Raw genomic sequence first — 15,106 nt, forward strand, 5'->3', positions numbered from 1 at the left:
AGACTGTTTATTCCAGCTCCAGTTTTATTTTCACAAGAAATTCATTCTTCATCACCCTTTTTCCTTTTTAAAGCAGCATCTTTAATAATAATAATAATAATAATGATAATGATAATGATAATGATAATGATGATGATGATATTGTAGTTGCTGCTGTGACTGCTCCCCCCACCCCCCCCGCTGAAGATGGACCCCGCCGCCGTGTGTCTCCTCCACACTTTGCTGCTGATGATCACCTTGCCCCCTGTTTCCTCTGCCCCGTGTCCCCGGCCCTGCTCCTGCCCCCAGCCCACTGAGCTCCACTGCACCTTCCGCTCCCTCCTCACCATCCCAGCTGCTGTGTCCAAACACGTGGAGCGCATGAACCTGGGGTCAGTCCTTTTGGCATTCCTCAGCACTGACTTGGCACGCCTGTTATTTTGCTATACTGTGAGAGATTGGATTACACCCTTAATGCATGATTAAAGAAGGATTTAATTTTATGGCATGTCAATAACCAGGCTCTTGTATTGTTTCTCATTAATTTGGGTTTAGTGTTTTTCATACCGCCCACTCTGTTCCTGTTGTTTCAGGTTCAATAGCATTAATAAGATCACAGACAAATCGCTGGCTGGTCTGAGGAAGCTGGAGCTTCTGATGGTCCATGGGAACGATGTCCACAGTCTGCCTGATGGAGTGTTCAGGGACCTGAGCTCACTACAGGTACACCAGCTGAACACACCATAGAAATGTTGAACCCCAATGGTAAATCTATATTAGTTTGTTTGTGTGCGTCTTTTGAAAGGCCTTATTCCCATATGTTGAGCACATTCTGTCAACTTTTTTCCAGATTAGTATCATTACTAAGTGCTCCTTACGTCCGACTAGAAAAACCTTAGAAAGACAATACAGAAAGCTAAAATTAAAGGAACAGTTCACCCAACAATAAAAATTCAGTCACACAAAACATTTCAAACAAAATGAAGAAACATGTTTAACACATTTTCTCCTCCAAAATGTTACCTTTTCAGAGGAGACCACACTCATGAATATATTTGAAATGTTGAAATAGTTCAGGAACAGCAACCAATTGATTTAATCTCTTCGTTACCTATCTCTTAGGCAACCATTTTACAATAACGTTTGACTTTTATTCTTCACCAAGAAAAAATTAATAAATAACCCTGGACCTGGAGTACCCACTGAACTCTACAAATGACAAATGTCTCATGTACAACACCCATTTTAGAAATGATGTCCGGCTTTTTTTCACCTTTGACTTTCACTGTTGCTATATTTAGCTTGTATTGGAGGGTAATTGCATTTCAATAGCACTTTCCCAGTCTACTGACCACTCAAACTACTTAACAACAGTTGTCACATTGACCCATTCACACACCAACTCATACACTGATGGCAGCTCTACATCCCGAGCCACAGCCACTATCGTATTGTATTGAGTAAAATATTGCTGCATTATCACATTAACTAGAAATATTTTCAATGTGTTGTTGAAGATGGCTCCCCTGTTCAGCATGATGTGTCCAATATATGAATCCTTGGGATCTTATCTGTAAGGTGGCGTGGCAGGGTTAAAAAGGTTTATAATGTCATGATTACTAATTATGTCTCCTCGTTGCTTATTGGTTTAGATGCTGAAGATGAGCTATAACAAGCTGACTGAGATCAACAGACACACCCTTCAGGGTCTCTGGGCCCTGGCCAGGTTACACCTGGACCACAACCGATTGGAGTTCATCCACCCAGATGCTTTTCAGGGCCTCACCTCCCTGCGGCTGCTGCAGCTGGAAGGCAACCGACTTCAGCAGCTGCACCCAGCCACCTTCACCACCTTCACTCTGATGGACTACTTCCATGTCTCCACCCTGAGGCATCTCTACCTGTCAGACAACGGGCTGATGTCACTGCCTTCCCACCTGGTGGCCACCATGCCTCAACTGGAGAACCTGTACCTCCATGGAAACCCATGGACCTGCGACTGCAACATGAGGTGGCTCCATGACTGGAATACAACCTCACCAGGTTTGACTTTAAATGTATTTATTTGATTATTCTTTATTATTGCGTTCAAACACTAGTGATACTGATAATCTAATGATTCATATGTTGGAATATTCACAGATGATAATTCAAGACTGCTCCAAGATCTTATTTGACAGCATTGTTTGTTTTTCTCTAGGTGTCTTGAAATGTAAAAAGGACAAGGCACTTCCCAGTGGCCAGCTGTGTCCTATGTGCTCATCTCCCAGGCACCTCCAGAGGAAAGAGCTCCAGGCAGTGGAGAGCTTAGTCTGCAGCGGCCCTGTCATCAGCTCTCCTCAGAGGACTTCCCCACCTGATGACATGGAAAGTGAGGTCATGACCACAGAGGACTTCAGTGAAGCACTTGGAAACATCTCTCTGGGCCTGTCAGATGAACATGGGAATGAGGTGGATTTGGAGTGTAGCATTAACGAGCCAAGAGAGGTTACCAAGATCAGCTGGGAGCAGGTCAACCATCTCCAGCTGGCCTCTAACATAACGTTGTCAGTGGATATAGAATGCCCTGTTGATAGAGAAAAGTATGAGCGACTGTGGAGGCTTATCGCATACTACAGCAATGTACCTGCCCATTTACAAAGGGGGGTTATGCTCAGAAAAGAGCCTCATCCAACCTATGTGTATAGACAGGACTCTGAGAAGGATGCTTTGTACTACACAGGTGTCAAAGTTAATATCATGGCTCAGCCAGAATGGCTGATGCAGACATCTGCGGGCCTTCAGCTGAACCGACTTCAATCATCAGCCAAGATGGTAAAATTGATCCTGAGCACAGACTTCTCTGAGACAGTGGAAGCAGAGCTGGTGCGGAGACAGAGGAGGACATGGGTCATGATTAAGTCAACAAATGCAACTCGCAAAGCGTTGAGTGCTATCCTGGGAAGCACGAGTCAAATGGACTGTAACGTGCACAGTTCTGACCAACCAGTCATCCACTGGATGCTGCCAGACGGCTCCAAGATGGAGGCAGCACACAGCAGTCCAGACAACAGGGTGTCTGTGTCGGGCGAAGGACAGCTGGTCATTAAAGCTGTCAGCCACACAGATACAGGAATTTACTACTGCATTGCCAAGGTTCATGGAGATCTTGCTGTCCTGCCATTCCATCTAACAGTACAGGAATCCTCTAGCCCTCTCCAAGGAGAGGATGCCTCAATTACACCTATTGAAGGATTTGTAGGGAACCCCATTTCCCTGCCTTGTGTTGCATCTGGTTCCCCCGATGCTGAAATTAACTGGATTCTACCAAGCAGCAACATAGTTAGTTTCCAAGCCAACTCCTCCAGAGCTTTTGTCTTTTCCAACGGCACTCTACATATCCCACAGACTCAGTTATTGGACAGTGGTCATTATAAATGCATTGCCATAAATCAACATGGTGTGGATACCCTGGCTACAAAAATCATTCTCATCAGGCGCAAAGGGCTGATAAGGCCTTTGAGGAAATTCCCAGCAAGACCTCAGTCAGCCTCAGGGGTGAACACTCAGATTAAAGTCCCCACAATGGATACAGAGGAGGCATCGGGGGACAATGAGGGTACTCAGAAGGAGCCTCCATTAAGCCGCTTGGATCCCTTGAGGAGGAGAGTTCCAGGAGGTGTGGCCCCAGGAAGGAGGGGCGTCCATCCATCAAGGAATGTGTGGCGGAGGCCGACAGTGCTTCGAAAACCAACAGGATCACGTGTTGAAGACAGGAAGAATATAGTTGACAGCAGGAGGAAGATTAATATGTCAAAGACTAAAATAGACCCAGAGAAATGGGCTGATATTTTGGCTAAGATCAGGGACAGAAATGCTCAGAATACTGTGACACCACTCCCAGTTCAGCATACGACACAGATGACACTGACAGAGCAGACTACAAAGTCACAAGAAACTATTGAGGGATCATCTGATGGCGTGACTGTGCAGGAAAAAGAGGGCAAGGATTACTTCATAACACCACACATTCCAGTACTACACACAACTAATAAACACAGTACACAAGGCCAAGACACACATGTGACATCTAATAGCGATACTACACATGATACACAGGATATGACATCAAACAGTCAGCATGCACATAACATACATTCTACAGCAGAGCCACACACAACACAGACTACATACAATGTACAACACACAAGCCCTGATACGAACTTAGACATACACACAACTTCAAACAGTGTGTTTTTCCTCCCACATACCACATCTGTTCCCCTACACGCTGTCACTTTCTGGCTGGCGAACACAAACATTGCAAGCAGCAGCAGTACATTTTCTCTACAAGAGAACCCTAGCACAAATACAGATGTTGATAGAGTCAAAACAGCTCAGTGGTCCAAGGCATCAGAGAGGAGCGAGAATGTGGATATGCCGAATGTTGTTGCCAGCTCCAATAATGACCGAGAACTCTCTTTGAGTGGAAGTCAAATTATCCCTTCAGTCAACCAAAATGGAAAATATCTTCATGAGACTGCAACAAGATTTGAGTTGCATACTCAGCCAAAGGACACAACACTTGATGATTTGCAGTCTCAAGCAATGCTCACAACAGCAGCTCTAACAACTATACAAGTACCCACCACTACAAGAAGGAGGGGGTCTGAAGGACAATCATCATCACGCCAACGACAACCTAACTCTAAGAGAAAGACTGAGGGTCGTCGGAGAAGGCCAAACAGAAGGAAACAAAAGCTGAATAAACCCACCCAGTTAATAGCCACCACACCTACAAATGCTCCCCTAGCAACAGTCAGGACCACTGCCTCCTCACAGCTAAAAATAGAACCATTAGATGCTACATTAGCCAGTTTCAATACCACTGTTCCATTCAGGGGCAGCCAAGCAGCGTCATCAGGCAGACTGAGTCATGAGGAAAGCAAAGACCAAGGGCATGATGCCAAGGCAGCCATCGAACCCTCTGCACTACCAGCTTCTCCCCCCGAAACAAATGACAGCATTCTAGCCCTGGCCAAACCACTGTTCAAAAGCACATCAGTGGCACCATCATTTCCAACGTCCTCTCCAGGAGTGGGTCACGGAAAGATGAGTTCTCCAACAGCCTTGGGAATCTCAGAGAGTGTGTCTCCTGCAGAACATTTGGAAATGTTCACATCAACCACTCAGCAGAGGTTTACAGGCAGCCCCCTTCCACCTGTTAAACCCTTAGAAGAGACACAAAGGGTAAGCATTACAGGAGACCTTGGACCTGTGCCACGCACGAACAATTCCTCGGGGGGTTTTCACAGTGTAACGCAAGTGCAAACAGATGTCGGGCGGAATCAATCAGGCCATCAATACATACCCCATGAAAATGACGGAAATATGCTTTTCAAGGAGACTGGCATGCAGTTTTCTCTGCTGCCATCCCCATCCGCCTCAGCTGCTTCCTTAATTGAGCCTGAAATCAAGTCAACCTCTGCATACACTTCTAGAGGCTTAATTACAACACCAAGCATGCTTTTTGAGGGTGATTTGGACACAGAACAGGTCACCACAACGGATCCTACATTACTTGAAACATCTTATCATACTTTTGGTCAAAATAAAACCCCAAGCAGTGAATCAGAGGGAGATACACATCTTGAAGAAACTGCAAATATAGGAATAAATGCTAATGCTCTTATTACAAGTATTGTAACAACAAATCCCTTTGTTACTTCACCTGATGCTGTGATTCCATCCAGAGTAGTGCCATATGTTACACTACCTAAAATGTCTCCCACTGGAGCCAAAATGGACCCTTCACTGATGGCTACCACTCAGGAGGCTCCCAAGAGCCACAACACTGCAGACAACCACAGACAAAGCCAACATATCCACCCCATCACCACATCAGAGCCCCAGAAAACAAAAGACTTCCATCTTGTAACAGAAGCTGACCACAAACTGACTCCATTTGTTAGTATAAATCCAACTTCCCCAGCCCTAAAATTGACCAGTGGACAGACAATTAAGGAAATGGCCACTCCTGCCCCAACAAATGCTGCAAACCAAACTGATCCATTCAAAGAGGGACTGCTAACAAGCTCTCAGGATGTGTCCAGAAAGCACCAGCTACCTGGACAAGGATCGGTTCCAAGGGGGAAGCCAAGGATAACTAAGAGTAATTTCCAGACTTTCACTGTGAAAGCTGAAACAGATGCTCAGCTTCCCTGTGAGGCTGAGGGTGAGCCAATGCCCTTCCTGTCATGGACTAAAGTTGCAAGTGGTATGTATGACTCAACCTCATAACTCTACTTTTCATTTTCAGGTCAGCCTTGTTACTTTCTTCTTAACAAACGCTATGGAAAAGAGAAAAACATGTGAATTAATCAAATAGTTTGACTATAATTTTTTTTTCCTGTAAGTTTTTTAAGCTTGGTTTTCCAAGCTTGATCAAAGATGGGTTTACCCATCAGTTTCAGGAGATCTTGTAGTCACTGGGCATGTTTTTGTTTCACGGTTTTAAGTCATTTAGAGCTGGTTGTTGCACTACCAGGCATTTCAAAATTAATAAGGTTGAGAAAGATAAAATGTGAAACAACAACAATTTTTTTATTTGTTGTTTACTTACTATTATTAATTGGAGAAAGCCAGGCTCCTAATGCAAGAATGTATATCACACTGTCAACAGTTTAAGGTATACTGTAGTTATTTTGGACCCTATTACCATACTAAGTAAGAATATGTATGCAAAATCTTTACAATTAATGTGAAGAATACAGTCATATTAAATTAGATTTACCATGTCTGGTACAGAAAATGAAAAATATAATTCATAACTTGCTTCTGAGTTATTTTTTCGAAACTGTATATGTGATATTTGGTAGCAATCAAGCTAAAAGCTTTTGCCAGCTAGAATGTTGATATGATATTGTTTTAATACTGCAAACCAAAATAGATAAAACAACCATCCACCTATTCACATCAACCCCAGTCCCTTACTGTACCACCTGAGGAATCCAATATGTCTGATATGAATGTTGTTCCATGAAAAAATGGTTAAAAATACAAGCATGATATATTTAGGACAATGCACTCATTTAATGGAAATCGGCACTGTCTGGAATAAATAATATTTGACTATTGAAGGCTGCGTTAAGGTGTGCTCCATGACAAACAAATATGTAATGTAAAGTAATTAAACCTATGTGTATTAATTGGGATGAGGACTTTGCATCAAAGCTTCCCTGTCTGTCAAAATTAAGTATCCTCCTTGAACATTGTACACTTTGCTTTGTTAGGTATGGCACCCATACATTTTTTTTTTTGTATTTTTGTGCACCCATTACCCACCAACTCAATACTACAATACTCATTTTACCCACAGTCCCTTGTTTATTTTCTTTTATAAATTCAATGCTTAAAAGTGCGGTGAACGATTCTGGAGACAGTTGATTGCTGAGTCCCATCCACAAGTTGTTAAATACCGACAACAATCAACACAAAGCGTTGGTATTTGACGACCTGGGACTGAAAGTCAACAACCGACTATCTTTTTCCAGAATCGCTCACCCCACCTTAAAATGTCAGATATTACTTACGCCTTAAATTGTATACTATGTGTAAGAAATAGCTGTCATATTTAAAATCTCTCTTTTTCCATTCATGCAGGGGCGAGTATTGCTCAGAACACCAGGGCCCAGAGGTTTGAGGTCCATCCAAATGGTACATTATTCATCAGGAACACTCAGCCCATGGATGGGGGCCAGTACCTGTGCACAGTCCAAAACCAGTATGGCACAGACAAGATGGTGATCAACCTTGTGGTCCTGTCTCAGCACCCGCGGGTCCTCCTCCCTCGGCATAGGGACATAACTGTGCATGTAGGTGGCAAAGTGGATTTGGGGTGTATAGTGGAGGGGCACCCTATGCCTCGAGTCACATGGGTGCTCCCTAACCATGTCCACATGGCTGCTGCACCACTTAGTGTCGCCCCTCAACAACGAGTGACTGTGTTGAGTAACGGAACCCTCCGGATCAGTCAGGCCTCTTACACAGACAGAGGGATTTATAAGTGCATTGGCAGCAGTGCAGCCGGGGCAGACACAGTCTCAGTTCGGCTTTACATCTCAGCATTGCCACCTGTGATTCAGCAGACCCAACATGAGAACACCACCCTCCTAGAGGGCAGCACTGCCTACATCCACTGCAGTGCCACAGGTTCCCCTCAGCCTGTCATCCACTGGATCACACCTGATGGTGTACAGCTCACTGCTTCCCAGTTTGTTACTGGACACAACCTCATTGTCTTTCCCAACGGGACCCTCTACATAAGGACATTAGGCCTGGGGAATGCTGGGAGATATGAGTGCTCAGCCAGTAACACGGTGGCGTCCAGCAGGAGAACAGTGATCTTGAGTATAAGGAGGAATCCGTCCTCTGCCAAGGCCAGAATCACGTCGTCATCTCCTCAGAGAACAGATGTGATCTATGGTGGGAGGCTGCTGCTCAACTGTGTGGCAAGAGGAGAGCCAGAGCCCCGGATCATCTGGAGGACACCTTCTAAGAAACTGGTGGATGCTCAGTACAGGTAAGTAATGCACAAGCTTATAAATATTTTTCTACATTCTCTATTACATATATAAATAAATGCCTACATGAGAGTTCTATTACCTTTACAGTTTTGACCCCAGGATCAAGGTGTTCACCAATGGAAGTATAACCGTTCAATCTGTGACTGATGAGGACAGCGGTGACTACCTGTGTGTGGCACGTAACAAGATGGGCGATGACTACGTTCTGCTGCGGGTCAACGTGCTAACCAGGCCGGCCAAGATCAAGCAGAAGCAGCAGCAATCCAGTCAGGAGGTGGTCTATGGTGGAGACCTGAAGGTGGACTGTGTGGCCTCTGGTCTCCCTAACCCAGAGATCAGCTGGGCACTACCGGATGGCACTATGGTCAACCCAGTCAAACAAAGAGATAGTGTCAATGGGGGGCGCAGGCGCAGGTATGAGCTGCTCAGTAAAAGAGATTCTTAGAATCAACTTTCACTTCCATTGACCTGTATCACAAAGGGAAATTCACTTTGTCTGACTCTCTTTGAGCTACATGACTACCTGAGCCTAACAATGTTTTTAATATGTTCATCAATTGACTAACTTAGCTAGCATGGCTAACATCATGGCGACTATCTACTCTACTCTGTATTGTAACTAATACATACAACATTGTTTTGGCAAAAGAAAATGCGTAGCTAATGTTAGCTAACCTAGCCAGAGCCACTAATTGCCTTAAACTTAAATTTTCCCATTTAAAAGTCAACACAGCCTGACCAGTTTAATGCTACTCTGCATGCAGAGGTCACCAACCTTAGCAAAGTTTGCACTAACTCTAATCAACAGCATGTTAAAATCATTACAAAGCCTAGCCACTTAACCTAACATAATTTAAAGGTTATTTATTACATATTAGCAAGCTAATACATGTGAAGGTCAGCAAATGAAAGACTTAACTTACAGGAGGCTCCACAACCGACAGCATCTTAATTCCTCTTTTGTCAGGCAAGAGTGAAAGGAAAGGTTGCAGCAGTTCAAAGACAAGTGGCATGACATGATTGGCTGAAAAAAAAATCAGCCTTTAGTTTTGAATAAAAATATATTCAGATTCATATATGTATTTTATTAATTACATTTATTCATTTTAGAGCTTTTTATGTGCTGCTTTCTAAAAAATATGCATTTTTTTTATAAACACAAACTGTCCTCCCCCAAGGACTTAACACATGTAGTGTGTCAGTCTGTCCAGAAGCATTCTTTTTTAATCACACATTGTGTGCTAAAATTGTCAAATGTGTCAAAATGCTATCAACACCACCTTGTGTGTTGTTTTTTGTTTTTTTGACATATCTGTTCTTGCAGTGTAGATTTTGTTGGAACCCCAGTTTGACCTTTTGTTTTAAATATATAATTCAAATGAATTATTAATTCTTAAACCAATCCATCACTATTAGCCAGTGGTGGTCCAGAAAACTCAAATCCTTAGCATTGTCATTGTCTTATTTAACAATAATTCTGCTTTTAATAAACTAAGACATTTAAGACATTCATTTTAAATGTCCATTTACCGGCAACTACTCTCTGACTGTGCTACACTGGCAGCTCAGCACCCTAAGATTAATGACTCCTCACTTCCACAGAAAATTACTTCAAGAACCAATTTTGGCATTTGCTGCTACAACACAAAAACTCCTTCGTATTTCAGCTGTATTTATTGTTTCCTGCTATGACATGTAGAGCACACTGTAAATACTACATGTCAGTCTGTTAAGGTTGTTCGACTATACATGTTTCTTTCTGACACATAATAGCTGCCTGACCACAGAAGAAAAGGCTCACAGAGCAGCAAACAGCAGTACCTTTGTAGTCATCTGTCTCAAAATAGCCTTGAAGATAAATACAGAACTTACATTTCTGGTATTCATCTTCACTAGCAGCTTGTACATTACATTTGTACATATACAGTTCTTGAAAAAGGAACATCACATAAAGGGAGCATTTTTATGTATTTTTATTATTTTATTTGTTTGCCAAGTGTTCTCTCCTTCAGTAAAAAAAAAGCTACATGTGACCAAAATAAGTCATAATGTGCAATGTCCAAATCTTAACAACTACATAATTGCATATAATTATACTGCAAATGTAATTCCATTAATGCACATAACTCTTAACTGATAGCTGCAGTCATCAAAGTGTAACAATCAGTCTCCCTCTCCTTCCTTTTCTTTCTGAACTGTGTACAGGTATGTGGTGTTTGACAATGGGACGCTGTACTTAAACGATGTTGGAATGCCAGAAGAAGGCGACTACACCTGCTATGCTGAGAACCAACTTGGCAAAGATGAGATGAAGGTTAGAGTTAAGGTCAAAGTTGCAACTTCGCCCCCACAAATCCAGGATAAAGACCAAAAGACTGTCAGGGTTTTTTACGGTGAGACTGTTACACTGAGATGTAATGCCAAAGGGGAATCAATACCCGTAATCACATGGATATCTCCTACAAATAGAGTGATCCACCCTGCTTTAGACAAATACCAGATCCTGGATGATGGGACATTGGTGGTTCAAAAGGTCCAACGTTCTGATGGAGGTAACTACACCTGCATGGCCAGGAACAACGCTGGACAAGACCATAAAGTCATCAGACTGGAGGTCCTGGTGGCAACTCCAGTAATCAACGGCTTAAGTGGAACTGCCAACAACATCAAGGTGACTGCAGTTCCGGATCAACGGAAGTTTGTGGACTGTGTGGCAAAGGGAACCCCCATCCCTCGCGTCATGTGGGTTCTACCAGGAAATGTGATCCTTCCTGCACCGTACTATAGCAACCGAATGACAGTTCACCTAAATGGTACATTGGAAATTCGGTCACCCAAAAGAACAGACTCGGGGCAGCTGGTTTGTATTGCCCGTAATGAAGGAGGGGAGGTCAGGCTGGTGGTTAATTTGGATGTGAAGGAGGTTGTTGAGAGGCCACAAATTAGAGGTCACAAAACAGAGAGCCTGTCACTGACTGTGGGGAATGCCATGATTTTGAATTGCTCTTTTGAGGGATTATCTATTCCTCATGTCACTTGGATCTTACCGAACGGTACACCTTTGCAGAGTGGTACTCGATCCTCTAAGTTTTTCCACCGACCAGATGGCTCCTTGATCATTAGCAACCCCTCTGTAGCGGAAACTGGTATGTATCGCTGTCTGGGACGCAATGTTCGAGGGCTTGTGGAGCGTACAATCACATTGTCACCAGGAAGAAAGCCAGAGATCATCAACAGATACAACACTCCTGTCAACATCATGAATGGGGAAAGACTTTTGCTTCATTGTCTAACTAGTGGCGAACCCCTCAGACTAACATGGACACTACCCAGTGGAGTTGTCCTCAACAGGCCACAGAGAGCTGGAAGGTATGCTGTACTGCCCAATGGGACACTTGCCATCCAACAGGTATCAGTCTATGATCGGGGGTCTTATGTTTGCCGGACTGCAAATGAGTATGGCAGCTCTCTGCTTTCTGTATCAGTAATTGTGATTGCGTACCCACCTCGAATTACAAACGGTCCGCCTTCTGTGACTTATGCTAAACATGGAGTTGCTGTTCAGTTGAACTGTGTAGCAACTGGCATCCCTAAGGTAGACGTAGCATGGGAAACCCCCGATAAAACCCGCTTGGCCGTCAGTGCACAGCCACGCCTTTTTGGAAACAAGTACCTCCATCCGCAAGGTTCCCTCATCATCCAGAACCCGACACAAAGAGACACTGGCGTCTACCGATGCACAGCCAGAAATGCCATTGGCATAGACTCTAAAGCTACATTTCTCAATGTGTTCTGAAAAATTTCACTGTTCATCATGGTCCATTTCCATACTGTATGCCCAAGCAACTGCCTAGTTAAAAACAGCTAATGTTTTTAATGATTAAAATGTTGTAAAAACTGCTGTCACAATGATGTAATAATGACGTGATTGAAACTTGCATTGGTGCTTTGAGTGTCTCCTGTATAGAGGCCAAGTTTTGCGGTATTTTGTGCACCACAGTTTATAATTTTCACAATTTTGTGTGTAATCCACACCACTGGGAAATATCAATGGGCTTCCAATTTTGAGCATAATACCAATGTTTGCCAAAGAAATACTGATTATGCAGGAAAACAGACTACATTAATGCATTGGCTTGACAAAGTCATATGTCCCAGTTTGCCTATGCTGTTGACTTGTTCTTATTATTTTGGGTCACCTTTCAGTTGTTGTATTTTACAGTTTGTCTTTGGGCTAATGACCTTTATTGTCTCTTTGGGCAGTACTACATGCCACTCGTTACCATATCATTTATATACTACTAGTAATAATTAACATTGGTGTCTGAAAATGATCCCTCATTCCACAAGTGAAAGGCTCTGGTGAATAGTTGAGTTACCTGATTGGCTATAGGCAGGCCAAAAGGAGAAATTCAAATAAAGTATAGGGGCACATTTCTCAACTATATATTTCAAATCACTCAGGGAGGTGGGCCGCACGGGTGAAAAACATGTGTCTCTACAGTCCTACCATACTAGAATAAAAAATAGCAACCATCTCGCTCGTCAATTCCTGTTACTATATAAAATGTACCTAAAGGGCATAAATTGCCAAAGATGATTTTGATTGAAAGTATACTTACCTTCACCAAGGCAGGAAGAGGCCTTTAATTTTTCAGTTTAATAAGATAATCACCACAAAGTCAGGGGTTTAATGTTTTTCAGGCCAAGGAGCCCTCAGCAGAGAGACGGGGCAGGGACCCCCTACTACATATATTGTATGATAATCTGTTGCTTATTAAAGTGGGCCTAGAATAACGTGTAGGGTGGCCTGTAGTGCCACGTATTAACATGTTGGCAGCAGCTGTAGCATGGCTACCCCTAGCCTCACCTTCTGCAATTTCTCCAGTGGTTTCTGAGCTGGAGGGTACATCAGAGTCTCTTGCTTGATAACTAACAAAACAATCTATTGTGGCTAATAAGATACAGCGGACACTTGGGATAATGATACACATCACTGGACAATATGTTTCAATAAGCCATAGCTAGCTGACTGGTTCGCCGTTATGAAGAGGTGTTGCGTAGTGATTTATCATGTGGTCAGGTAAGCTTGTTCACATGATTGCACAAGGAATTATGGGTAGATTGTCATCAATCAGTGTAAACTAAAAAGTTATTTTTTCTTTGCAAAAAATATGTTAGATTAGATCAGACAGGTTTACATTTTTGGAAAAAAAACAAACTTTCCAAATATTATCAAAGAGTAATTTGGCCACCCCCTGTAGTAACTTCATATACCAGTGCATCATCTAAATTTGTTTGCAGTGTGTTGAAGAATCATGGCAGTTTGTCACATAGGCCACGCCTTGTCAACCAGTTACTCTATGGGAAAAACAGTAGGCCATATAAAATAGAAGTAAAACAAATAGATTTTCAATCAAGTCATCAAGTTGTAATATGTCAACTTCAGTGTAGAAATTAAATTTAGAAGAGTTATAAACCACAACAAATGGCTAAAAAATATGTGTAGGCAAAAATGGGCCTGGCCTATGTTGTAAGATACACATTGGACCAAAGACTTCAGGGAAAAAAATTAAGCAAAACTGCAAAATCTGCTTGGTAATACACCATTATACATCTTATAAACTATTCAATCTATGTAAAGCAAATTTGACAATCGGAGTTCTCAATTCTATTTCCCTTTCCTACACAGCAAGTGATTATTAAGTAACAGCCTACAAAGTTACATCACACTCTGCCCCCAGGTGTTTCCCATTTAAACAAGTGATTTGTCTGATCATGTCTTGAGCAGTGAGCAGAGACTCTCTGTAGCATCCTCAGCTGTATGTGAAGCTTTGTTTTGATGACTTGCTAAAGTAGAGTTGCTTCTGACAATGACAGATTATGTCAAGTTGTAAAGAATTTCATAACGTAGTATTCTCTAACTGGAAAATATTATTTAACTTAATTACAGAATTGACTGAAAATATGTATAATGTTGCTAAGATCTTTTTTTTTATGGCGGGGGCAATTTTATTTTTTACTCCAGTGCCTTTCATAAAAGCCCATCTGAAGTATTTTGTGTGTATTTCCATAACTGGAGTCAGATAATCCCATAACTGCAGTGTGCGCCATCTTTGACTCTGCTTCTGAAAAATGCTGATGCAGCAGGTTCTATGTCCTCATTTGTAAATTATTTGTCTTTGACAAGCTGTGATGCATAAGAATTTACCCATATTTTAATAAAAGATTTTCACCTGTTTTTAAGAAGCTCGGAGTCAAAAACAAAACCTTTTATTTATTGCTGAGGCAGGGAAAGCATAAGAATGGAGAAATGATGACTCAAGAATGTTTGCCACTGCACCATAAATGACATCCATTTAATGTTTTAACTATAACTCAGAAGTAGAAGTGTTTTCCAACCTTCATAATGAAAATATTCAAATTTGAACGTAGGTTTTGTTGAGCTGGCCTCAGAGCCGAGCATAGATAAAAATCTGAGAAAAATGCTCGACTTAGCATTTTGGACGAAGGAAGTAGGTCACCATTACTCATGAAACCTAGAAACTTGCAATCATCGCTTT

General features: G+C 42.4%; 1 protein-coding gene across 1 annotated transcript; it reads left to right on the top strand.

Annotated features, from left to right (window-relative positions):
• The first annotated feature begins 186 nt into the window (after positions 1-186).
• On the top strand, positions 187-12,339 carry mxra5a (matrix-remodelling associated 5a). Its single transcript, XM_073462739.1, has 8 exons — positions 187-371; positions 573-702; positions 1,632-2,022; positions 2,180-5,435; positions 5,712-6,235; positions 7,621-8,539; positions 8,631-8,957; positions 10,749-12,339. The coding sequence occupies exons 1-8, from the start codon at positions 187-189 to the stop codon at positions 12,337-12,339; spliced, it is 7,323 nt and encodes a 2,440-aa protein (XP_073318840.1).
• The last annotated feature ends 2,767 nt before the right edge of the window (positions 12,340-15,106 follow it).

Source organism: Pagrus major, chromosome 24 (assembly GCF_040436345.1).
Source record: "Pagrus major chromosome 24, Pma_NU_1.0".
NCBI classification, from domain to species: Eukaryota; Metazoa; Chordata; class Actinopteri; order Spariformes; family Sparidae; genus Pagrus; species Pagrus major.